General features: G+C 40.5%; 1 protein-coding gene and 1 non-coding gene across 8 annotated transcripts in view; both read left to right on the forward strand.

Annotated features, from left to right (window-relative positions):
* The window catches only part of SKAP1 (src kinase associated phosphoprotein 1), a 311,067-nt gene that overhangs the window by 240,260 nt on the left and 45,062 nt on the right, over window positions 1-25,745 (forward strand). For all 7 annotated transcript variants that reach the window (XM_058446039.1, XM_058446040.1, XM_032163348.2 and 4 more), the window contains 5 exons: window positions 15,266-15,343; window positions 16,109-16,192; window positions 19,177-19,301; window positions 21,559-21,622; window positions 23,771-23,965. In XM_058446039.1, the coding sequence (XP_058302022.1) occupies window positions 15,266-15,343; window positions 16,109-16,192; window positions 19,177-19,301; window positions 21,559-21,622; window positions 23,771-23,965 (546 nt within the window). The remainder of the gene's footprint in view (window positions 1-15,265; window positions 15,344-16,108; window positions 16,193-19,176; window positions 19,302-21,558; window positions 21,623-23,770; window positions 23,966-25,745) is intronic.
* Window positions 7,984-8,090, forward strand: LOC116476104 (U6 spliceosomal RNA). The gene has a single exon (XR_004250156.1). It is a non-coding gene; the product is annotated as a U6 spliceosomal RNA (small nuclear RNA).

Here is a 25,745-nt window from a genome sequence, read left to right on the forward strand (position 1 = left end):
AAAGTGAGAGAGAGAAAGAGAGAAAGAAAGAAAGAAAGAAAAAAAAAAAAGAAAAAAAAAAGAAAAAAAGAAGGAAAAAAAAAAAAAAGAAAAAAAAAAAAGAAAGAAAGAAGGAAGGAAGGAAGGAAGGAAGGAAGGAAGGAAGGAAGGAAGGAAGGAAGGAAGGAAGGAAGGATGGATTTCCTTGACAAGTATTTCTACCATCTTAAATCATGCAGCATTTTAGTAGTTGGTCTTATGGAACTCTTAGCTTTGGTAATGTGGGATGTGCTGCTCAGAGTCTGCATCAGAGCTATTCTTGTTCCTCCTTTCATGTGCTCTACACAGTTTGACCCATAGAAGTCCAGCAGTCCCACTCAATGTCTGGGGCTAAACATCCCTGTGAAACTCATACAGCCCAGGTATCTGTCTCTTTTATGGTAATGCCAAAGATCAGATCCCATTTTAAGGCTGAATATCCTGGACAACTCCCAGGCATAATGGCTCCATTTAGTAGTATATTACTGTAACCATTCTTAGCAGAATGGGGTTCCTAAAAATCATGAAATTTGGGCTGAGAAATATAGAATTAAAGCATTCTTCATCTTGACTTTATAGTTAGGACCATAACATACATTAGATAAAATGTGTAGCATGGTGTAGCCAAAACAAAAGGGAAAAAAACTGGATTTGGAGCTTAGGTTTTAGCCGGGCACGGTGGCTCACGCCTGTAATCCCAGCACTTTGAGAGGCAGAGGCGGGGGAATCACCTACGGTCAGGAGTTTGAGACCAGCCTGGCCAGCATGGTGAAACCCCGTCTCTACTAAAAATACAAAAAAAAAAAAAAAAATTAGCCAAGTATGGTGGCACATGCCTATAATGCAGCTTACTCAGGAGGCTGAGGCAGGAGAATCGTTTGAGCTCGGGAGGTGCTCAGATCGCGCCATTGCACTCCAGCTGAGATCACGCCATTGCACTCCAGCTTGGGCAACAAGAGTGAAACTCTGTCTCAAAACAAAAAAAAGAAAAAAATCTAAGTTTATATCTTGGTTCTTCTTCTTCCCAACTGTGTGAGCCTGTTTCAGCTTCTGAAGGCTAGACTGGTGAGATCTTTCTGTCTGAATGAAGGAGATCAGAATTAAGGAGGTGTCATACATGAAAGCATTTTATAAACACTAAATAAAGTGTTATCCAAATGTAAAGTATTACTATTATCATGTTACTGTTGTAATTATTTGGTCAGGAAAGCCTGAATTTCATGCTGCCTCTCCTATGTGCTTTGTAACACCCAGGCAATTCCACAATTAGAAGTGGCTTTTCAAAAAGACACTTTAGTTCTTTTTTTCCTTGAAAACAAATGAATCTGGAACCAATCTACCTTAGCCATCCAATATGTGCAGCCTCTTTTGTTCAGGAACAACCTTAAGGTAATAAACTTCTCTGCCCTTGTGACAGAGAAAAATGTTAGAAGGAAATGGGTTTCCATCTCAGGATTCCAAAATTATTCAGTTAAACGCACCTGATGTGCATTGGCATCCAATATGCCACCCTCCTCACCAGGCATTATTACTTATATACCTGCCTGTGAGAAAGGCTGCTCGGAAGAGCTACTCTGCTTTTGTCAGACATACATTTTAGAGACTTTTAAATAAACTTATATAGCAATACCGAGCTGCATGTCTTCTAAACTTTGCTATTTCATCCGTCTATACCAAGTGCCGTGAAGCATAATGGATGTGCCTTCAGCTTTCTACAGTCCTGGAAAATGAGCCAGTCCACTTAACAATAAATGGTGGTTGGTTCAAACACACATGACTGGTCTAGTGAAGAAGAAAAGAAAGTTGAGCTTAATGAAGTCCAGTGTCTGCGTCCCTGTGCACGGACAGGAAAGGACGAGTGTTTTATAACTGTTTATTGGAGTTAATGGTAATAAATTCCTCACTTGTGATGCATTAACTTTAATGTTTTCATTACTTGGTGATTTAAGTTTTCCCTTTTCACATTATAAATCATGTTGTCCCAGTAGCAGAGCAGGTCGAGTGCCTGCCATAACATTCATAATGCTCAGTGGGGAAAGAAATGTTCTCTTTCTCTCTCCCGCATGGTCTGACAAAAGATGCTTTGCCACATCCCGATTTGCTACTTGCTAAATAAGCAATAAAGACAGACAGACAAACAGATGCATTCCAACCACAGTGTAGCAGAATGTGGCAGGGCCTAGTTTAGATCCAAGGGAAATATAGGTCTCTATAGTAACTTTCCAAATGTATTTGGTACTGAAGTTGTTCCTTTTTCTTTTTTTCCCCGTTTGCTGAGTGTGAGCCCTTAGTTAATGAGCTGTGCAAATAGATATTGAGATTTAGTGTTTTTATTTTGCAATTACAGACTTGGTGATTTGGTTGGAAAATTTTGGGTTTAGAAACATCATCCTCATTTTCCCCTCCTAACTCTTTTTCCTTGCAAAGTTTGACTTCAAACTTGCTTGAGTTTTGTCAGATGGAACAGAAGAATCCAGAAATATTTAAATCTAGAATTTGTAACTTCTTTTTTAAGGCAGGGTGATTTTTGCCTTAAAGGTAACTTATCACAGCCAACATCATTTTTCTGTCTCTGAGCCCATACTGCTGCACAGAGACACACATGGCACTGTCTGAGGGTGAGGTCTGGGTTGGGAGTGGCCCTTTGACCAGGAGATAATACATACCAGGTCAAAGCCACATTGCTAAGATCACTGCTTTCCCATCAAGTTCTTCCTGATGGGGTGTGAGAGTTCTCATTAGATCACCCACCCTGAAATACCCCCAGAGAATCATGATAATTAGTTCCTGAGTCTTCTTTTGTATTTTCTGCTGTGTTTGCTTTTAAAGTTTTCTCAGTGCAGTACTCTGATGATATCCGAATGTCTTTTACTAGGGAGACATAGAGGAGGCAAAATTATTATCATTTGATTCCTCCTTAAATCTTTTGCTTTGGATAGTAACTAAAATAGAGATGTCAGGAGTCTGTCACACTAATCTCCATGTAGCCTTCACCATTAACAGTATTAAATGCTCAGACACACATAAGTTGTTTGCTCACAGGATGCAAACCAATGTATACGTAAAAGCCCAAAAGGAAAATGCCATTTCTCCAGGAGAGAAATAAAAGAACAAGACTGAGGAAACACTACCAGTGACCAAATTCTCAGCCACTCAAAGTCTATAGCTCAGAAGTTGCTATCAATAGCTATTTCCTAAAGAGTAATCAGTTACTCATTTGGCACAGTCTTTTGCCTGTTTATTGCTTCTTCTGAACCCTGTTCTGGAGACAGATAAGGTCCAAGGCAAACAGAATTGGTGTGCCAGTCAGGCTGTAACATGGGACTCAGAAATTTATTTCTTGGCCAGGCGTGGTAGTTCACATCTATAATCCCAGCACTTTGGGAGGCTGAGGTGGAAAGATTACGTGAGACCAGGAGTTCGAGACCAGGAGTTCAAGACCAGCCTGGGCAACATAATGAGACCCTGTCTCTACCAAAAATAAGAAATAAATTAGCCAAGTGTGGCAGTGCACACCAAGTAGTCTAAGCTACTTGGGAGGCTGAGGGCAGGAGGGTTGCTTGAACCCAGGAGATGGAGGCTGCAGTGAGCCGTGATTGCACCACTGCACTTCAGCCTGGGTGTCAGAGCAAGACCCTGTCTCAAAAAAGAAAGAGAGAGAGAGGAAAGAAGGAAAAAGGGAGGGAAAGAAGCAAGGAAGAGAGAGAGACGGAGGGAGAGAGGGAGGAGAGAAGGAAGGAAGGAAGGAAGGAAGGAAGGAAGGAAGGAAGGAAGGAAGGAAGGAAGGAAGGAAAAAAGAGAGAGAGAGAGAAATTTATTTCTCTCCAGTTGAGGTTCATGGCATTTTATTCTAATTTTTTCTCCAAAATCCTTTTTGGTCCTCTTTCTTTCATTCTCAGCGCTGTCATACGAGTTAACTTCTGCACCCCCACTTCCTCCTTGTTGTCTTGGCAAAATCCTCCTTTCCTTGCCTCTTCTTACTTTCTTGTTTTATACGATACCAACCCTAAGATTAAAGTAGAACAAAAATTACTGTTTGTGACTTAAGTGAAAATGGTTTGACTAACAAATATTCACTTCCATATTGCATTCCTAGATCACAAGTCCTATTAGGCTAGAAGTGGTTTCAGTTCAGTTTAACAAACATTATTGGGTACCTACTGTGTGTACGAGGCCCCTGGGGATAAAAAGAGAAACAAGTATACAAATAATGAATTGCACTGCCCTCTATGAAAGGGACCAGATTTCCCACTGGCAGCTTTTCTTTAGGCTTCCAGAAATTAAATAATTAGTATCACACTCCTTACAGTGTATTGTGTATATTTAAGGGAAAGATCCTTCTTAATTCCACATCAGTTCAACAACTAATTAAAGAATGGCCCAGGGCCGGGCATGGTAGCTCATGCCTGTAATCTCAGCACTTTGGGAGCCTGAGGTGGCTGGATCACCTGAGGTCAGGAGTTCAAGAACTAATTATCAACATGGTGAAACCCTGTCTCCACTAAAAATACAAAAATTAGCTGGGCATGGTGGTGGGCACCTGTAATCCCAGCTACTCGGGAGGCTGAGGCAGGAGAATCGCTTGAACCTGGGAGGCGGAGGTTGCAGTGAGCCGGAATTGCACCATTGCACCCCAGCCTGGGCAACAAGAGTGAAACTCCAACTTAAAAAAAAAAAAAAAAAGAAAGAAAGAATGGCCCAATCTTGTGATGGAGCTCAGCTATTCACATGTATGTTCCACTTCCTCCTCCGTTTAATTCATTTTTTTTTTAAACAGAGTCTCCCTCTGTCGCCCAGGCTGGAGTGCAGTGGCATGATCTCGGCTCACCGCAACCTCCACCTCCAGGGTTCAAGCAATTCTCCTGCCTCAGCCTGCCGAGTAGCTGGGATTACAGGTGTGCACCACCACACCCAGCTAATTATTTTTGTATTTTTTTTTTAGTAGAGACAGAGTTTCACCATATTGGCCAGGCTGGTCTCAAACTCCTGACCTTGTGATCTGCCCACCTCAGCCTCCCAAAGTGCTGGGATTACAGGCTTGAGCCACCGCACCGGCCTTCCTCCTCAATCTAATTCTTACTCTTCTTACCCAGACAATTGCCATGCAAACCCTGGCCCATCCCCCTACGTGCACAGCTATATGCACCAAAGAAGAATCTAATATGCAACTTCTTTGTTTCCCCATTTTAATCCAGGCACTATAACATTCTGTTCACTTAATTTCTTCCATGGTGTCATCTCTTTTCCTATGACTGCAAGATCTATTTTTACCCTCCTCCCTATTGCCTTGTACCCAGGTCCACAACTACAGTTCTTTTCCCAGGAATAGCCCTTTTTCTATTTGCTTTTTCAAGGATTATAGCAGCCTTTACATTGTTACTAAGGTCTTACGGAAACCCAAGCAAAGTGGCAAGAATGGAGCACATTGAGGAAAAGATTTAGGGTCCCTGGGAGCCAAGACTGTGCTATAAAAATGTTCTAGAAAATGCTGTAGAAGCACAGAAGAGGGAGTATATAATTTTACATGGTGGAATCAAAGATTCAAAGAGGATGTGACGTTTGAATTGAAGGAGCACTCCCAACTCGGCAGCTGGGTGTAGAGAGAGGAAGTTCCAAACAGGAAAAACAGAATACACAGACACCTGGCAGTGTAAAGTGCATGGCATGTTCCATAGGACAGAGTCTGTTCCTTACTGTTGCTGGAGTACTGGGAGGTGACAAAGTTGGGAGAAAATGAAACTGGAAGGTAGGAAGACACCAACTACTTAAAAGTTTTTGTATGCTGGAGAGTTTGAGTTTCATCCTGTAGGTAATAAAAAACCATTACAGGATTTAAGCAGGAATGTGACATGATCTGTGTTTTAGAAAGATGACTTCCGGCCACAGTTTGGTGAACCAGTTAAAAAGTGATTCCAAACCCAGGCAAGGCTCTTTTCTTTTTATTTCCTTTTCTCTGTGTTCTTATCACAGTCCAGTGGCATAGTAAATAAACAGATCTGAAAATGACACTTCATCATTCGTTTTTAAAGATAGGCTCTCAAGTGATGCATGTATAATGGTGATCTGACTCAGGGGGAATACATCGATCCTGCAAGGTTTGTAAAAAGACAATTCGGCATTTTAAAATCCTCTCCTCCTTTTTAGAACCATGAGACCATTTGAAGGATTGCTGCCTTAATTTGTATCTGGATTCCCACTTTGCTCTGTTGCCACTTACTGTGGCTTAGCTGTTAAAGAGACTTCAGGTCTTTTTGGTTCTATATTAAGGATGGATTCTTAGGATAAAAATGAAGCTGAGGATGTTGGGTTACAGATATGTGTTATTGATAAAATCAAAAGACACATATGTTTAACTCACCACCACAGAACACTCATGGTTTTGAAGGAACACAATTTTTTTCAAGTAAATAAAGCACTATGGGAATTCATGATGCCACAATTATGATAGTACATCAGATTCATTTCATCACTATAGGCTGTAGCATACATAGGATAAGCTATAAGTTATTTTTTATTGACTTTTCCCTGTAAGAAAGTATATCAGAATGCAGTGAATGGTATTGTTATAGAAAAACTTAAAACCCATTCTTATTCTAAAAGTAAATTATTCAAAATCTCTGTCCTTTAACTGATCAAAGTACACCAATGTTTCATGATTGAGAAGCAATGGATTATTATAGTTAGTCATTCTTTAAGATGAACTCCTGACCCCTACCAGAAAGTATTGATTATTACCATTTATTTAGATGCTATCGTTAGTGCATTGAAGTTACCATGCTTGGAGTTAGAAGGGCTTTTTCCTAACACTTTCATTTCTTATAAGTAAAATCCCACTGAAAGTGCAGATGTGGAAGAGAGCATCTTGCAAGACCACAGGTCTCCTAGACAATTAGCATGTGTTGCCCCTTTGTAGGAATGAGAGGGTTCTTCATCCTGCATGAATACTCATGGTTTCTGTAAGTTACCTTGTGGCTTGGCATTACTGAGGGAATACTTTATGAAAAGAAACCAATTTGGATATTTGTCTTTAAAATCCTTTTGTTTTGTTTTGGTTTGGTTTTTTGTTTGTTTTTTGTTTTGTTTTGAGTCTTGTTCTGTCACCTAGGCTGGTGCGCTCTCAGCTCACTGCAACCTCTGCCTCCCAGGCTCAAGCAGTCCTCCTGCCTCAAGCTTCCAAGTACCTGGGACTACAGGCACATACCACCATGCCTGACTAATTTTTGTATTTTTAGTAGAGACAGAGTTTCGCCATGGTGGCCAGGCTGGTCTCAAACTCCTGGCCTCTAGTGATCTGCCTGCCTCAGCCTCCCAAAGTGCTGGGAAAAATCTTCTTCCTTTTCAAACCCAAACCTCTTCCTTCAAGAGTAAGCAAATCATGTCCAAGATTTCTGCATGAGCCCTACACTGGAACAGGGTTTCTTTTTTCTAGATGATCATCCTTGCATCAGAAGAGGTCTTACGAACCTTGGTGACCCATCAGCATTTTTTGTTGTTGTCGAGTGGAGTCTTGCTCTATCACCCAGACTGGAGTGCAGGGGCGCGATCTCGGCTCACTGCAACATCCGCCTCCTGGGTTCAAGCAATTCTCCTGCCTCAGCCTCCCAAGTAGCTGGGATTACAGGTGTGCACCACCATGCCCAGCTAATTTTTTGTATTTTTAGTAAAGATGGAGTTTCACCATGCTGGCCAGGGTGGTCTTAAACTCCCGACCTTGTGATCTGCCCACCTCAGCCTCCCAAAGTGCTGGGATTACAGGCGTGGGCCACCACGCCCAGCCCCAAGCAGCATTTTTTTAGAGCTTCTGGCTGTGCCCTCTTATAGGTACTTAACTCATGCATCCTTCTATTGCATTCTGAGACTTTCTTGTATTTTGCTCTATATCTCTGTTGACCTCTTAGATTTCACATAGATCTGCCCTAGGAGGCAATTCCAAAGATTAATCAGTTAGTACATTTAAAAGTAAGAGTGCTCACTTTGGCAGCATATATACTAAAATTGGAATGATACAGAGAAGATTAGCATGGCCCCTGTGCAAAGATGACATGCAAATTTGTGAAGCATTCCATGTTTTTGAACTAACGCAGAAACAGAAAACATAATATGGCATTTTCTCACTTATAAGTGGGAGCTACACATTGGGTACACATGGACATAAATATGGCAACAGTACACACTGGGTAAATACACAAGGAGGTAGGGAGGGAAGCAAGGGTTGAAAAACAATTATTGGGTACTGTGCTCACTACCTGGGTGACAGATTCATTCATACTCCAAACCTCAGCATCACACAATATACCTTTGTAACAAACCTACATGTGTACCCCCGATTCTAAAATAAAAGCTGTAAAACATAAAAATAAAATAAAACCTGCTCATTTTACTCATAAAAAAGTAAATAAGAAATATAGATACTAAAATAATTTTTTGACACCAGGAGTTAGAATAACCACACATCATACCTGTTTCTCCTTCCAAAAAACAGGGTCTCTTTTTGTGGGGGAGTGAGATAGGAAGACCCAATCTTTCCTCATCCACTTCTGTGCATGTCTGAAGCTCAGAGTATTGGAAGGAGCATGGGCTGTTCCAACTGAGCAACCTTCAGCAAATTATGTCATTTCATTACACCTCAGTTTCCTAGTCTGTAAAGTGGGGATGATAATAAAACATGCCTCATAGGGATGTTGTGGGACTTAGATGTAAAAATGCTTGATACAATGCTGATGAATTTAAAACTGGTTAGGGCTTTGGGGGGCCATTTTTGTTAAAGCATATTCATTTTAATTATTTTGTTTATTATCTGTTTTTTTTCTTCGTACTACTGACCTAGAACCTCAGAGGTTTTTTGTCTTCAGTATAACAGGATTTTCTCCACAGATTTCTGTAACCTGGGTTCCTATAACCTGGATTCACTGGTATTTTTAAAAGACCTTCAAAAATTGGAAGGGCAACATGCATCTATTGAGGTCTCGTGAAAGTTGTCTTCTGTGTTGGTTTGCTAACTACAAATGTGTCATTTCTACCATTTTCTGGGGTCCTTTAGTCTAGCTCCAGTTGCTCATGTTTTGTTTCCTAGCTTCTTACATCACAGCTTGTTGAAGAACTTGATTAAGTACGTTGTGTTCATTCCCTTCCTTTCATCTGTTGTCCAATTTATTTCTCCATGAACAGTTTCATTCAGTTAGTTTAAAGCCATCTGTTTGAGTGCTTTCTATATCTTTGAAACTTTTAAATGCTAAATCTATTACCAATGTTTTAGAATTTTTCACCTCTCATATGTTGAGCTAAATTCCTTTATGAGTGAAACACAATGCAAGAAAAATGTGTGGTATAAATGTAAACTCAGGTGGATATCAAATGGAACCACAGAAGTTAAAGAATTATATACGCCTGTTCAAGGGACTAATCAAGGAATAGTCATTGAAACCAACTTCCTTGTTAGCATCGGAAGATGAACACTTCCTGCCAGACACTACACACTATCATTTATTGACTGGTTCCTGAAAATTGAGAAGAAGGCAAAAAAGTAACCCAGAAAAGTAAGAAGCTAAGGAAAAGCAGTAATGAACTTATTAAAGAAGGCCACAGAAATCAAATGCACAAAAGAGAGGTTCATGAACAGATTTGAAATCCACAATCACCAGACAAGAGAAAACTACCCACTCCCCAACCTATCTGCAATACCCTCCTCACCTCGGTACATTTGAGGCATTTTAAAGCGTGTGTTTGTGTACATGTCTGCAGATGCACACACACCAGCCATCTGTGACTGCATTGGAATTGCAGGTAGAATTTGACCATTCCCAGCCTTCAAATGTTAAATTTTCTCCAATCTCATACACCCAATCCCCAGGTTTTTTACATGAGTACTTTAATGAAGGAACCTGCTAAACTTCACCCTGTCTGAAATTCACCCCTGTTAGCTATTAGTCTCTAGGCTCAAGTTGGTTAGGTCCCTCTTTTAAACAGTTGAAAAGAACTTGAATTAAAAGGAAGAGGGAGGATGGGAGAAGTCCATAACTTAACAGGGGGACAATTTGAACAAAAGATGTTTTTTAAAAAACTATTTATTTTCCTTTCAGGATGATTTAGCAAGAGACCAAGCCAGCTGCCTATAATGAAAGTTAGTGGGCACCTGGTTTGTTCTGCAGGGGCTGCAGCCTTTTTGCGTGGAAATTGTGTGGCCTCCTGTGCTATTAGCCTTGTGCTCTGGTGTTGCCAACTAATTTCTCCAATTCTCTTTTCTCAGTGGGCTAGAACACAGCTGGTTAAATAGGCCGTGACTCACATAAGCTCTCGTGTCTTTTTTATTGACTGCCTTATGGAAATGTATCACACTCCAAAGGGTCCCCATTGTTGTTGCTGTGCATAGCTGACTAAAGAGTCATGTTTAGCATTGAGAGATGGAATCCTATTCTGTCGTTTTTTATTGCTTTTTTTGATGTGGGTGAGATATAAGGGTTTAAAGGAATCTAGATGAAGAGAAAGATATCTGAGAATTTCTTTCATCTTCATCTGCCATGAAAGTTGGGTGGCCATCACTTCTGGGTAACATACTTCTCTGTTGATCTTATCTTTATGGCCCCATATCCTTCAGCTAAGTGAATCTTTTCTTTATACGGGCTGTTCTGAGAGGTTTAGTTAAGTGTAGTGGTAGAGAGAGATTATGACACTAATGTAATTCTGTTTCGTGCTGATATAATGTAATACACCTTTAGACTTAGCCAAGAGGGCCATCTATTCTAATAAATCAAAATCATTTTTATCTTTTCATGACGGTGGTGATATCTTTTCTCAAGTAATGAATAAAAAGCTTCTTTTTTTAATTGTATACTTAAATATAAATTGTTTGCCTTAAAATAGCAACTTATACAATTGTTTGCAACTTCTTCCTGTTTTTATAACCATCCTTTAAAGCATATTTTACATACTTTCTATTATGCATTAAGTAGTTCTCTGCAGATCTGTTCATTTACCAGTAGGTGTGGATTCAGGCATACAAGATTCCTGCCTCATCACCCCATGGCATGGCTAACACTGTGCATCCTCAGGATCACTAGTTCTTGGTCAGTAGGACCCTGCGCTGATACTGAAAGAGGAGGTACCTTGCATGCCACTGCAGATTCCCATGTTGGTTGTTTGGATTTGTCAGATAGATCATGGAGCTAATGAGATTGAGCTCAGAGTCAACTACATTGAGAACAACTCTGTTATTGGACTCACCACACAGTACCTTGTACACAGAAGACAGTAGACTAAAGACTGATCTGACCTCATTTCCTAGTTTTTTTTCCATAGACATTCTAAACTTAGCCTATAATCCCATTTTTTCCCACTGCCCATAAGGGAAACCAGGCAAGAGAATTCCTCAATACAGGTTCTGTCTAATGAATAAGAAAGCAACATAGGCCAGGTGCGGTGGCTCACAGCTGTAATTCCAGCACTTTGGGAGGCTGAGGCGGCTGGATCCCCTGAGGTCAGGAGTTTGAGACCAGCCTGACCAACATGGAGAAACCCCATCTCTACTAAAAATACAAAAAATTATTCAGGCATGGTGGTGCATGCCTGTAATCCCAGCTACTCGGGAGGCTGGAGCAGGAGAATCGCTTGAACCTGGGAGGTGGAGGTTGCAGTGAGCTGAGATCGCACCATTACACTCCAGCCTGGGCCACAAGAGTGAGACTGTCTCAAAAAAAAAAAAAAAAAAAGAAAGAAAGAAAGCAACATAACACATCTTATTGACTATACGCAAAAACACAGCATATACAAAGCTATTTCCAGCTATATTCCTTTTCAGAATCTTGTTAGTGAATGACCAAGAGAAAAAATTCAACAACTCCTTCGGCACCCAATTTTAGCAAACTGAGTTTGAATCTTGGGGAGAGAAGGTGGTGATGGTGCTGTCCCTTGTCTCCTAGAATTAGTGACTTGGAGTTACATTTCTGCTGCATTATGTCTTTGTTTTCTTGGTGGTGGCATTCTTGGGTTTCAATTGGTGGGGAGAGAAAAACCTCATGCTGATAATGTACTGAAAGTAAATGAAATTAAATAAGCGAAGCAGTGCTCATCACTACTTCCTCCCCCCTGGGTAATTCAATTCAAGCTCTCTCTCTGATGGCAACTCACAGGGGCTGTCTCTGTCACCCCGCTGGGGCCTGGAGTCTTAACAGCTAAATAAAAGTTTCACTCAAGCATTTTTTATGCTCCTGCCAGCAGGATCAGTGAGCTGGTGTGGGCACATTAATGTAATATTCATACTCACAGACTCTCCCTGCACACGAGGCAATGTCTTCCCATTTTCATAATTATAGATGTTCCATAAAATGGCATTTAAATTTGCATTAAAAAAAGGAGGTTTGAATTCTAATAGAACGTTTAACATGTCTTTTATGATTCAGACTCTTGGCATCTTTAACAAAGAGCTGTGTATCTAAGTTTAACAAGACCTTTAAAAAGAAAAGAAAAAAAAAACCTGTGGAAAGAAGAGACGGAAACTCCCAGCTTATGGGATCGTGTTTTCCTCATCTCCCTATGTCTTTCATTTAATTTTTAGGACTCCAAGGAGCAATTTTTTTTTTAAGAGGCAGGGTCTCGCTCTGTCACCCAGGCTGTAGTGAAGTAGTTCAATCACAGCTCACTGCAGCCTTGAACTCCTGGACTCAAGGGATCCTCCTACCTCAGCCTCCCAAGTAGCTAGGACTACAGGTTTGTGCCACCACACCTGGCCTCCCCAGGAGCAATTTTTTGACAGCACTTCAGAGAGGCTTCTCTTCTATAACTGGTCCTCACCCCACTCAATGCCTCTCTCTCAGTAGAATCTGCTACTTTTTCCTTGGAGGGTGTTTTCAGAGGGGTAGGAGAAATGAAAGAACCCTAGAAAAATGAACTTTCCTTTGCTGCTGTTCATCTCACACATGCACCCTGAGATGGATTAAAAGGATTTATGGCAACCACATAGTTTGCTAACTGTGAAACACACAAATAAAAGTAGTCCATGAACAAGGAGGTTAACAATAAGGACCAATTGGATAGAAAATCAGGCACACAGACACACTTAAAAACAGAAAAAGAGGCTCTTCTGACCTACCTTTTTATAACTAAGCTTGAAACAACTTTAAAGCAAAGTTTGTAATTTTGATTGCATTTTAAATTGTTGTAGATGTTATTTTAAAACAAAAAGTAGGAAAAGCACTGAGCAAAGTGCCAGCTCATAGCCACCACTGAATACATGTTATTATAGGAAATGTTCAAAAAACAATTGTTTGAAAAAAAGTTATTTCAACCATAACTCTCAAGATACTCTATAGGCGGCCCAGTTGATTCATATATAGTTGTGCCTTACTTTGTATTGTATTTGGTTTGCTTCACAAATTATTTAAGACAATCCAAAAGAGATTTGGGTTCTGGGACTAAAAAGAGTAAATGTTAAAATACCGCTAGCCCAATTACCTTCATTTTGCCTAATTAAGAAATGTAGAGTGTGTTCTTAAAAGAGGCTTTTTTTTCATTCTTCTTTCATTTTATTTTTTGAGAAGTAAATTCCTTCTTTGTCTCTATCCTTTGTCCCTCCCTTCTGTGAAGTAAGTATAAACCCCAGTGGAGGAAGATGGATTAGGATCTTGACTTCTCAATAAATTTGTACCTAACGAGGCTAATTGAAAGCCAAGAATGTTAGCAGCATACAATTAAAGGCTGATGTAAATTTCAGGGTATTATTTGTGAAGACTTTTACAGTTCTTAGATTCTTTCTCATACTTTTTTTTGTTTGTTTTGTTTTGAGACAAAGTCTCACCCTGTCGCCCATGCTGGAGTGCAACGGTAGGATCTCGGCTCACTGCAACTTCTGCCTCCCGCATTCAAGCTATTCTTGTGCCTCAGCCTCCCGAGTAGCTGGGATTACAGGTGTGTGCCACCACGCCGGGCTAATTTTTTGTATCCTTAGTAGAGACGAGGTTTCACCATGTTGGCCAGGCTGGTCTCGAACTCCTGACCTCGTGATTTGCCTGCCTCGGCCCCCCAAAGTGCTGGGATTACAGGCGTGAGCCACTGGGCCCGGCCTCTTTCTCAGACTTTTAAGAAATCAGGATTTGGCAGTTATTGCTAGGTTCAGCTTGCATAGCCCTTCTTCTATGAACTTAAAAAAATTTATGTTTACAGAGGTGGCTATCTGTTAAGAGAAAAAAAATTGAGTGTGTGTTTATTGCTCCCTCTTAGGTGACTACGTTTATGGTGGAGCCTATTACTCATTAAAGCTGTCTGTGCTGGTAGCTATTCATTTGACTTTTGATTATCCCAATGAGGTTTATCCAACTTGGAACTTACATCCACAAAAAAATTCTTAATTTTGGCTGGGCGCAGTGGCTCACACCTGTAATCCCAGCACTTTGGGAGGCCAAGGTGGGTGGATCACGCGGTCAGGAGATCGAGACCATCCTGGCTAACATGGTGAAACCCCATCTCTACTAAAAATACAAAAAAAAAATTAGCCCGGCGTGGTGGTGGGTGCCTGTAGTCTCACCTACTCGGGAGGCTGAGGCAGGAGAATGGCATGAACCCAGGAGGCAGAGCTTGCAGTGAGCCAAGATCACACCACTGCACTCCAGCCTGGGTGACAGAGACAGACTCTGTCTCAAAAAAAAAAAAAAATTCTTAATTTTCTGGGGTCCTTTTCCTGCCCATCAGTACATATTTAGGCTACCTCACCTTACTACAAATTAATGTATATTTAGATAGTTTTAAGCAATTTTAGCATTAGTTATAATTGAAAAGAAAGAAAATTGGCTGGGTGTGGTGGCTAACTTCCGTAATCCCAGCATTTTGGGAGGCCAAGGCGAGCGGATCACTTGAGGTCAGGAGTTCAAGACCAGCCTGGCCAGCATGGTGAAACCCCATCTCTACTAAAAATACAAAAAACATTAGCCAGGTATAGTGGTGCATGCCTGCAGTCTCAGCTACCTGGGAGGCTGAGACAGGAGAATGGCTTGAACCTGGGAGGCGGAGGTTGCAGGGAGCTGAGACAGCGCCATTGCACTCCAGCCTAGGTGACAGACCAAGACTCTGTCTCAAAAAAAAAGAAAAAGCAAGAAAATTTACTTTTCCCTCCAATCATATAGAAATTGTTTTATTTTGTACTGTGTTTAAGCAATTGCCCTTTTTGTACTCTGTTATTAATGTGAATTATCTAAAGTAGCCTAAATAAATGAAAATTTTGCCAGGTTTCAATAAAGCATTTTGCCATTGGTCCTTTTAGGAATGGAAGACATCGTAAAAGGAGCTCAAGAACTTGATAACGTAATCAAGCAAGGATACTTGGAGAAGAAAAGCAAAGGTATTGGTCAGACCCGCAGATTTCAGAACATTCCAGGAAGGGAAGGGAAGTGAGGAAAAAGAAGGCTAACACATTGGATGCCTTCTCTGTGCCCGGTACTGTTCTAGGCGGATACAAGGCAAAAGCAAAGCAAGGAAAGGAAAAGAGTCTGGTGTTTGAGTGTAGGCTAAAGAGAGATGTCCCAGCCTTGAGCAGACCGTAAGCTTCACCAAGATAGGGATGGTTATGTCCTGCTCACCTCTCTATCCCCAATGCCTCTGGTATGTGACAGGTGCTTGATAAAACTTGTTGAATCAATGAATGGTGTTCTTGTCCTCATCTTTCAGTGTGCTCCCACTGTATAGTTTTTATATCACATGTGAAGCAGTCTACTTTCAAATTTCAGACAAGCCAAAGACTCTTTCATGGCCATGGCCTGGAGAATCATTTTGCTTTGTCAAAGGCAACACATAAAGATATAATGGAGAATTTGAAAATGTACAGGATGAGATTAGAACCCGAAAGATATAAAGTAGTCTAGATAAAAAGATAGCTGTGGGGGCACAGAGCAGGCAACCCTGTTTAGAACTTGGACCTTTAACTAAGCTAGTCCCCTGGACCCTAAGTCAATATGGGATAACCTGTGGGAGTGAAAAGGAGGGTTTTACAGTCCATTAACCTGGGAAATAAAACAATAACACACTGGTCTGTATGTTGTTGGATTTTACAGACTCTTCAGTGATGGTAGTTACCTGAATTTATGTCCCCTACTGCTGTTCTGTTTAGATCATAGTTTCTTTGGATCGGAGTGGCAGAAGCGATGGTGTGTTGTCAGCAGAGGTCTCTTCTACTACTATGCTAATGAGAAGAGTAAGTGTTCTTCATTTACACAGCAGCATCTCACTCCTGGACGCAAACACTTTGTAAATTCTCAAGCACTTAGAGCTCAAGAGAGCAGTCCTTAACTAACACCCATAAAGGGACATGCTTAGGAAGGAAATAGGCATGGGCAAATAATACCTTGCCCATCACTGAAAAAGCAGAACCCAATTTAGAAATTATTTCACCTTTAAACACTAAGAGTGTGGTCAGCACATCAAAGGGTTATCTTTTATTATGATTAACAACACATTATCAAAGTTGAATGTTTTGGTTTAAAAAAAATAAAAAGAACTTCAAACTCTTTACAGGCATCAGTACCACAGCTAAAAATTGAAATAAGTTAATTCTGAGAAAGACTTAAAGAACTTAAACAATGGCCCAGAAATAGAACCCCCTAAGGGCATGCTCCCTGCTTTATCCTAATGACTGCTAGGAAGTAAGTAGTCCAGTGGACATTCCTACAGCCATGGAATATTGAGACCCAAATAGTTGCTGTACTCAAGGCATGCCCTTCAGCCAGATGACAGTAGCAGTGAAGTGTTGACTCAGGCCAGAGATAGTTTCTTAATGAGCCACCACTGACTTAATCAAGTCAACACTCACGAGCTAACCCTAGAAGACCTCCCATCCATATTTAACGTAATTGATTGGTTTATAAAAAGAAATAAAGGATATAAGCACAATTGGAGGCAATTACAAATAAAGACAAGCTAAAAATTATTATTATAGATGAATGCAAACTTTCAAATAGGGGATACTCTTCTACAGAGTTGGACTGCCCCAGGAGTAATTCTAAGAAGCAAGAGGCAGACAGAGTTTAAAAAGCATCAATTCTTCTTGGGACTTTCCTTATGCTGTGCACCTTTGTACAGAGGCCAGCGATACAGATTGAGTAGACTCTTCTTTTTCCTTGCAATCATTTTCTGTTTCTCATTCCTCAAACTTAGTCCTCTCCCAGTGCCTGAATATCCAATACAGGGAATAATCAGACACCCACCCAGTTGCCCTTGTACTTCCTGCACCTGTGGCACTAAGGTAGTGGAAAGAACTGCAGCTTTGGGCCAGGCGCAGTGGCTCACGCCTGTAATCCCAGCACTTTGGGAGGCCAAGGCAGGCAGATCATGAGGTCAGGAGTTCAAGACCAACCTGGCCAACATAGTGAAACCCCGTCTCTACTACTAAAAATACAAAAATTAGCCAGGCATGGTGGCGCGTGCCTGTAGGCAGAGGCAGGAGAATTGCTTGAACCCAGGAGGTGGAGGTTGTGGTGAGCCAAGATCACGCCACTGCACTCCACCCTGGGTAACAGAGCGAGACTCTGTCTTGACCAAAAATAAATAAATAAATAAATAAATAAATAAATAAATACTGCAGCTTTGCTAAGTGACTTGAAATCCTTAAGATTTGCCCAAGCAATTGTCTCACACTGCCTCCCTGCCTACAGTAGTTATCACAGACCTTTGCCTACCTTTCACCATCCTAGATTCCTCAGAACCTTTCCCATCTAGGGACAAAGGCTAAAATCCTGTTTGGAAAGGATAACAACATAGTTTGTAAACTGAGCTACAAGTCCTCTGTGTCCTTCCAACCCCCAGCCCACTCTCAAACCCAGCAACCACAATTTCTCCTCTAAATTATAGGCATACAATCCAGCCAGTTGTTCCTTTCTTATTTTAAACCTTCAAACTAATATGACACTTCTCACTGTAAATATGTTCATCATTTCTTTTGCATTTAAGTAAGTGGTTGGCATATCTAGATATAAAACCAGGTGTGTCACATCTGTTCATTCAGAATCTCCCATACAGTGAGAGAGGAGCGGGGAGAGCAAGAGACTCAGAGGCTTTTATTGGCCATTTTGCCATTAGGGTGAAATAAAATCTGGTGACCAAAGAAACAACAAAACATTTTAGTGGCCAGTTAGAACAAGGAGAGATACTTTAACAAAAAAGATTCTGGTGTCAAAAAGCACTGTTCCATGGCTCCCTTCTCGCCAGTTATTTCTTATTGTGCCCATGACATTTTCTTAGTAAGAATCGTGTTTGTGTATTTCTTTTAGCTCAACCAGGTGAGGACAGAGTCTTTTTTCTTCTTCTTTCTTTTTGAATATTGTCATCACACTGCCATCCTTGTCATCATTATCATCATCAAAAAGCATTTATTAAGCAATTCATTTCACATGATATAGAGCTCAAAGCATCCCAGACACTGTGGTTCTTGTCCTCTGTGTGTTCTGCCTGACCCACACAATGAGGACACAAAATTCTTGAGAGCCACCTCCTCTTTTTCTGTTTCTAACATTTTTTTAAGTAATGACAAGCAGAATAGTCTCTCTTCACTTAGGGTCCTTTTCTTTTTATCTCCTTCTTCGTCATCTAATAATACTCAACATTATTCTGCCACTTCCCAGGTTGACCTCTTACAAGGAGGATAAAATACTGAGTTTTAATCATTCTCCCTCTAGCATAAATTCCCACCTGACCAGCAGGGAAGGGGGAGAGAAGTTTAGCCCAAATGCTACATAGGGCATGGGAGGCGATTCCGGGACCTTATAATGCCCCCCTGTGCTGCTGTCCCTCCCCTCAAATGTGAGCTCTGCTGGCCCTGATAATAATGTTTCAGCTCTATAATAGCCTTCAAGAGCCTCACATTTACAGCCTCACTCTCCCCGCTGTAATAATTCCTTCTTTCTGTTATTATAGATCTCTTAACATTCTAATAAATTCTCTGTCTCTGTTGTACTCTTTTGGCAAAATAACCTTTCACGTTGCATTTCCCTAGCTTGGCAGTGATATCTGCCTTACTGTCGCAGTAGCCTCTTCTTAAGCTTCTCTAATAACCTTTCCTTAACTATTGTGGTTCCTCAGGGATGTAACAGCTGTTTCTGTGCTTTTATTTTACATACCAGAGAAGATGCCTTCCCTTGGCAGTTGCATCTCTCTAGGGATACAGGGAGCTTTCCTGTCTTGCAGGCAAGCAGCCCAAAGGGACCTTCCTCATTAAGGGCTACAGTGTACGGATGGCCTCCCACCTGCGAAGAGATTCCAAGAAAGAATCCTGCTTTGAACTGACCTCCCAGGATAGGCGCAGCTATGAGGTAGGATGCACCAAGGAGATGGTGATCCTTGTTGGTGTTGCAGTTTCCTTCTGTATTGCATGTGAGCCATGGTTGCTATGCTGGGTTCCAGCCTTTCTTTGTTACCTGCTCATTTCATACCAACTAAGACCCTATTTGTTGGCATGTCCTCACATTTGCTATGCCACACCCTCCCCTCTGTTGCCACTCTCATCCTAGATACAGACTTTGCTTGGCTTCCATCCTTCATTCCTCCCCTTCTCAATTTCACTTCATAGGTGAGATGCTTGTCAATTGCAGCACACAATCCAATTCCTTACTTATAGTCTCTGATTTTATGGTTTAAATTCCCATTCTCTTTATTCTTCAACTGATTTTCTTCACTTCCTTCCATGAAACCCAAAAAAAAGATCTAATCGTAGAGTGAAAAAAAAATTATTTTCCCATGTTCATCTTGCTATCCAAAATAATCTTCTTGTGTGTAGATGCTTTGCATATCTCTGGAAGGATTTCTAAGACATTGGTGATGATAGTTAGTAACAATAATAATTGAAGGACTAGAGGACCTGGTTGGGGCAAGAAAGACTTATTCCTTACTGTGCTCAGTTTGAATCTTTACCTCATTATAAAATTAATTTGTTTTATTTTATTTTTACCATCTTCATTCTGAATGACCAATAAAATTTAAAAATTTCTGACTGTGGAAATATAGTGATTTTCACCAAAAATGTATGTTTGCATGTGTGCATGTATTGTTTCCTGCTTTTTGGTAATTTTTATCTTATCACAATTTTATTAAAGCAATTTACAAAAACTTTAGCTTATGAAAAAGGAAAACACCATGCTGAGAGTAAATTAACCACTTAAGTAAACCTTTTAGTCTTCAGACTTTTCTCAGCATTTTTCTTTTTATTTCTACCTTAACTCTCATTTTGTTAAAGGACCTAGGTCTTCATTATGTAATTTCCAGAAATTTTTTAAAATTTGAACTAAAACTTTTCTATAGAGTCCTTTATGAATATATGTAATATAGATATATGCATTGAATATGTTCCTAGTTATTTTTATTATTACATTCTGATAGTAACACATCCAGGTAAAAGTTTATGTAACAAGTCTAAACCAGTATTTCTAGAAATGTTTTTATAGAAATTTGTTTTTAAGAAATCAAGAATAACAATATCTATTAATAAGCATTATGCAGGAATCCAGTTTCTTTGTATAGCATATATCTTTACCTTACCCTAATGGCCAGATAATTAAAATATTTTTCAGGAACAATTATTTCAAGTTGATTCATTTAAAATAAAAAAATTACTAAAGGCTGATGCTTGACTGGCCTATTTGGTAAATCAGAATGTAGTTTATTTACTTCTTTTCTTTGGCCTATTGAATCCAAATCATTACCATGATCTGTGGATTCTACAATATCCTTTGGCTCTTTCCCTTCTTATTTATTCCCACAGCTATCACAATAGTTAAGTTCCTGTCACTTCATCCAGAGGACTAGTTGGTCTTCTGTCTCCAGATTTCTCTATTCCAATCCTTCCTACTCACTGCTATTGAAAGAATCCCCCACTCCTTTTGCTAGAGCTGATAGTGGCTTCCTGTTGCCTACGTTTTAACTCTGAACTCCTAGTACTGAGCCCTTTTACCAACTCTTCTCTGACCCTCAACTCTCCAACTTCATCTGTTATTGTTCTCCAGTCAAGCTGATCTGCCAGGCTTCCCCATAAGTCATGTTCTCATTCCTGTTCTTTTGCACATAGGCCTGCCTACCTAAAATGTCCAACTCTGTCCACCAGCTTCCACCAACTCTTCTTTAAAATCCAACCAAAATGGTGTTATTTCAGCAAGCCACTCTGATCTACTCTAGGCAACAACAGGTGCTCCCTGTCTCCTCTTGATATCCAGTTGTTACCAAATGTGCCTCCTTTTAGTGTTCCCATTTCGTGTGTGTGGGTTGGTTTGCTTTTTTTCTTGTAAACTTTTCTCAAATAAATGTCTGATGAAGGAATAGATAATCAAATGAAAGAATGCACAAGGATCTGAATGTCTAGACTCAAAGAGCTGTCATCTCTGGGTATGCAAAATTGCAGAAGAAAAAAAACAGTTTGAGTGAAATATTTGGTCTTTTTTCTATATGTTAAGCAGGCAGAGAATCCTGAGCTTTAAACTTGACTCTGAAACTCAGTGGTTCCTCCCCCTTGGACATCCTTGTCAAGATTCATGGAAATTTTAGTGACAGTGATAAATTAATTCACTGATTTTTCTCTAGTTTACAGCTACTAGTCCAGCAGAAGCCAGAGACTGGGTGGATCAAATAAGTTTCTTGTTAAAGGGTAAGTGTCATTGTTACAGAAATAATACTTGAGTTGATTTGCAGTTGAAGTTATGTTGCATAAATATAATCTACAGACTTCAGTATGTATTTTTTCTGCCCTTTCTCACCTCTACCTTTCCTACCACATTCCCCATATTACAACAACAAATAGTACTATGTGTGAATGAGAAGGTAAAGACATTATCAACCTTGGGAGGACCTCTGGTATCATAGCTCATCCACCTACCTACAGGCAAGTCTGTAATATTCAAAATCACTAGAAAAGGAGATTATAAAAATCAGCTCAGCCCAATTCAGTGTCTCCTAACCCCTTATATTCTGGAAAAGAAATCCATAATATCCAACTTAAAGTCATCTAGTTGCAATTGAGGTTCAAAATCTCCTTATTTGAGTCTTAGGAGGAAGTAGAAATCTAAACCAATCTAGATGGTCTTCAGGGACATTGGACTTTAAAAACAAATTGTTATTTCCCAAGCCGCAATAAGATGTTCCTTGCTTTGGGATGGGAAGAGTCCTGCCTGAAGATGGTAAATGACTGCTCTTAGAGTACCCTCTGCTGGCCAGCCTGTAGGCAAGGCAGAAACAGTGGCCAGGGAAGCCTTATCTGGGAGTGGTCTGTCAGGTAGAAGCCAACCTTGAGTGAGTCACTTGGTATTAGATAATCGTCACCTACCATCATGGCAGGACCCTACCTCTGTTCTGCAGAAAGGCAGAAACACCAACTTTATACATGGCCCCTGACCTAGAAAGACACACGTCAACCTAAAAACACAAAGCCTTTTCATCTCAGTTTTTTATTCTGCTATAAGATTTTATTATGGATAAAAAGAGGAAGCACCAGAGCTTTAATTACAAGAATTGCCTGTTTTACTCAGTTATGCCTTTGCTATCACAAAAGAAAACTATTGCATCTACCAACAGCGTCACGTATAATAGACTGGAACTAGGCAAACATGAACATTGATGGCAAGACTACAGGGTACACTCTCATCTAGGTGCCTTGGATTTATGCGTGTAATATACCCCTAAGTGTGTAAACCTCAATAAAACTCAAAGCAGCTTTATTGAGCTGTACCCTGTGGTACTTTCAGAATCCCACATTGAAGAAATTATTCATTCCATTTTATTTTAAAACAAACAAAATAATAACATATGGTTTAAGCCACAAATGTGTTTTTGATCTTTTCCTCATATGTGGCGGCACCAAAATTCAGATGAAAATTGTTGCAAAATCTTTATTAAAAGCCTAATCAAGCCAAACAATTTTATTGCATTTTGAAATGAACATTGGACGTCTCTCCATCCTTTCCTTCCCCAGAGTATGCTGACTGCACTCACCCATCCTGCAGAGGGCCCTCAGCAGTGTTTCAGAGAGCACTCTGTAGTATACATCAGAGAATGAACATTCCCAGTTCCCCATTAAAATAAAAAAGCAATCTCCCTCCCCTGCCCTGGTGCTCCCCAGTGCTGTGATGGCTCAACACCTTCTATGCAGTGACCCACTTTAAGGTCAGCTAGACGATGCAGTTGCAAAAGGACATGGTAACTGCATTGTTCAGCCATTCCATTTGGTCTTGTATTACTGTTATATCTTTCCGTATCCCATTTCTTTTTATCTTCCGCTGTTGCCCATTTTTTTCTCTGCAAACAAACTTGTCTGAAATTCTGCAGTGAAATCACTGGGGAGATGAGCTTCTGACAGCTCCAGCACCCTACAGAGGCCACCATAGTTCCCATGGCCTGAGCACCCTGGAGGACTGCAAGCCTTCACTCACCCTTCCAGTTTTCTACGTGATAAGATGTGTATAGCACACTGGCTTTTCCTCTTCTGGCCTATTTTCTTCCCTTTGCCTCGTGTTCTCATTCACACACCCATACTTTTCAGGCTGCTTCACTCTGATCAAGTTTTATTGCAAGGAAGGATTTATGTTGATGGTTTAAACCTGATGCAGTGCTATTCTGGCCTTTTCTGTAGATTTCCTGCCACCAAAGCCCACATTAGAAATAATAGCATTTAACGTGATGTTTCATTTTCATTTGACATATTTTACTCTCATCCCTCCTCCTCCTTCTCCCTCTTTCCTTTCCTGTCTTCTTATTTTCTTTTTCTCTGTTTCTTGATTCATTCTCATCTTTGCCCTGGCAGATCTGAGCTCCTTAACCATTCCATATGAAGAGGATGAGGAGGAAGAAGAAAAAGAAGAGACATATGATGATATTGATGGTTTTGACTCCCCAAGTTCTGGTTCCCAGTGCAGACCCACTATCTTGCCTGGGAGTGTGGGGATAAAAGAGCCTATAGAGGAGAAAGAAGAAGAAGATATTTACGAAGTCTTGCCAGGTGAGAAATTTTGTCCTCTGATTATCTTCTGCTAGTTTCAGAAACTCATGACCTGGTAGAAGAATAATAACTGAAAATTCCAAAAGAAGCCAAATCTTACCTTCATCCTCTGAAGGAGATAATGTGGGACGCTTTATGAGATTGTAGGGAAGTGGGTAATGAGGCTCTGCCTTGCTCTGGGAGCAGGAAGAATTTGATTAGAGAGTGTCTTCTATCCATGCCATGTGAAGTAACTTATTACATGTGTCCACCAGGTTACAGAGTCAACAATACTTACATTAAAATCGCTTCAAATTATGAAGGATTTCAAAACTCTGAAATATGGAAATGCTGACCAACCTTTCTAGTAATACCTTGATAGACCAAACCTTGATAGTAAACCTTGATAGAGAACAACTCATTATTACCTAGTTTGATTCATGAATCAAATCACATCTCTTAAAAATAACCCTAACATGTTTTATCTGCTAATCATTACAGCAGGTCTACTCTATATATTTCCTTTCTTCCAAAGGCATGAAAACTAGCATCTCAAAAAATGTATAGTCATCACTGCTTCTGCATAGCCATGTCTGGTGGGGATAACAGCAGCTGGTGAATGGTGCAGAGCTCAGTGGGGGTCAGACAGTGGAGAACCAAAGCCTGAGCCTTTTAATTGTGAAGTAGTTAGACCACAGGAATGCTAATCTTAAGTCCATTCAGAAAGATCGTTCCTATGGAAATTTGCCAGGAGTTCAGTGCTCTGCTGAGAAATTCAAGTTAAGCCTAAATTTATAGCAATTTAGATCCCAGATGAACCCAGATGAACCTCAATCCCAGATGAACCTAAGAACTAAGGTGAATCTAACACTCAAGTCCCTGAAGACGGGGCTGGTTGCTGAAAGCATCATCAGTAGGCAACTTGGATTTCAAGGCTTCCTAAGAAGAGCATCCGACCCTCTCCACGGTGCATTCATCTCTTCCTGGGGAAGAAGCTACGTCATTGCTTCCTGAGTCAAGGGGCGGGACTGTGACCACATGTCCCTGCCCTGCTGGGGACTTCACCCACCCACCAAGGAGAGCCTGCTTCTTCTCCTAGCACTTCCAGCCTCTGCCAGTACCGACTTCTCCAGCCTTTTTGTTGTGTTTTATTATGCAAATGATATCTTGGTTGAGGTCGAGCCATTTCTTGTGTCTGATGTTAAAAAAAATGATAATTTCCTCAGCAAGTCATCGTCGTTAATGAAGTTTTACAAAAACAGATACAACCAAAGGAAAATAAAATTTCACAGGTGATAAATTTTTCCAATTTCCCTGGCAGAATTCGATAGGATTGTTAAATTAAGAGTGAAGGTGTCTGTTAGAAAGCAACGAGCAGTGATGGGTAATTTTATAGAGTGGAAAATTGAATCAAATTGCTACATTAAAACACAGCTCCTCTGAGAATCTTCCCTTTCACAGTCGGCTCCATTGCAACAGCAGGGTGCAGAAATGGATCTAATTCACGATACTCCCTAAAAGGAGATGCACTCCCCAACTTGGCCAGAATCTTCCTAGTGAGCTCACATTCTGCTCACTCCTGCCCAGGCTTGGGGAAATATCCGGGTGACACTCCACTTTGGGTTACAACTGTGGAAGAATGCTCTGGGAAAACCTCAGTGAACCTCAGGTGGAAAGAAAGGGACTTTTTCTGCACCATGTTTCGTTTTCAAAGGAGCCAGGAGGGAGGGGGCTGATGCTCAGAGACACAGAGCAAGGGAGAATAAAGAGAAAGAGTCCTCAAAAAATAAGATGAGTTTGG

The sequence above is a fragment of the Hylobates moloch genome, unplaced genomic scaffold, assembly GCF_009828535.3.
Source record: "Hylobates moloch isolate HMO894 unplaced genomic scaffold, HMol_V3 SCAFFOLD_10, whole genome shotgun sequence".
Lineage (NCBI taxonomy): Eukaryota > Metazoa > Chordata > Mammalia > Primates > Hylobatidae > Hylobates > Hylobates moloch.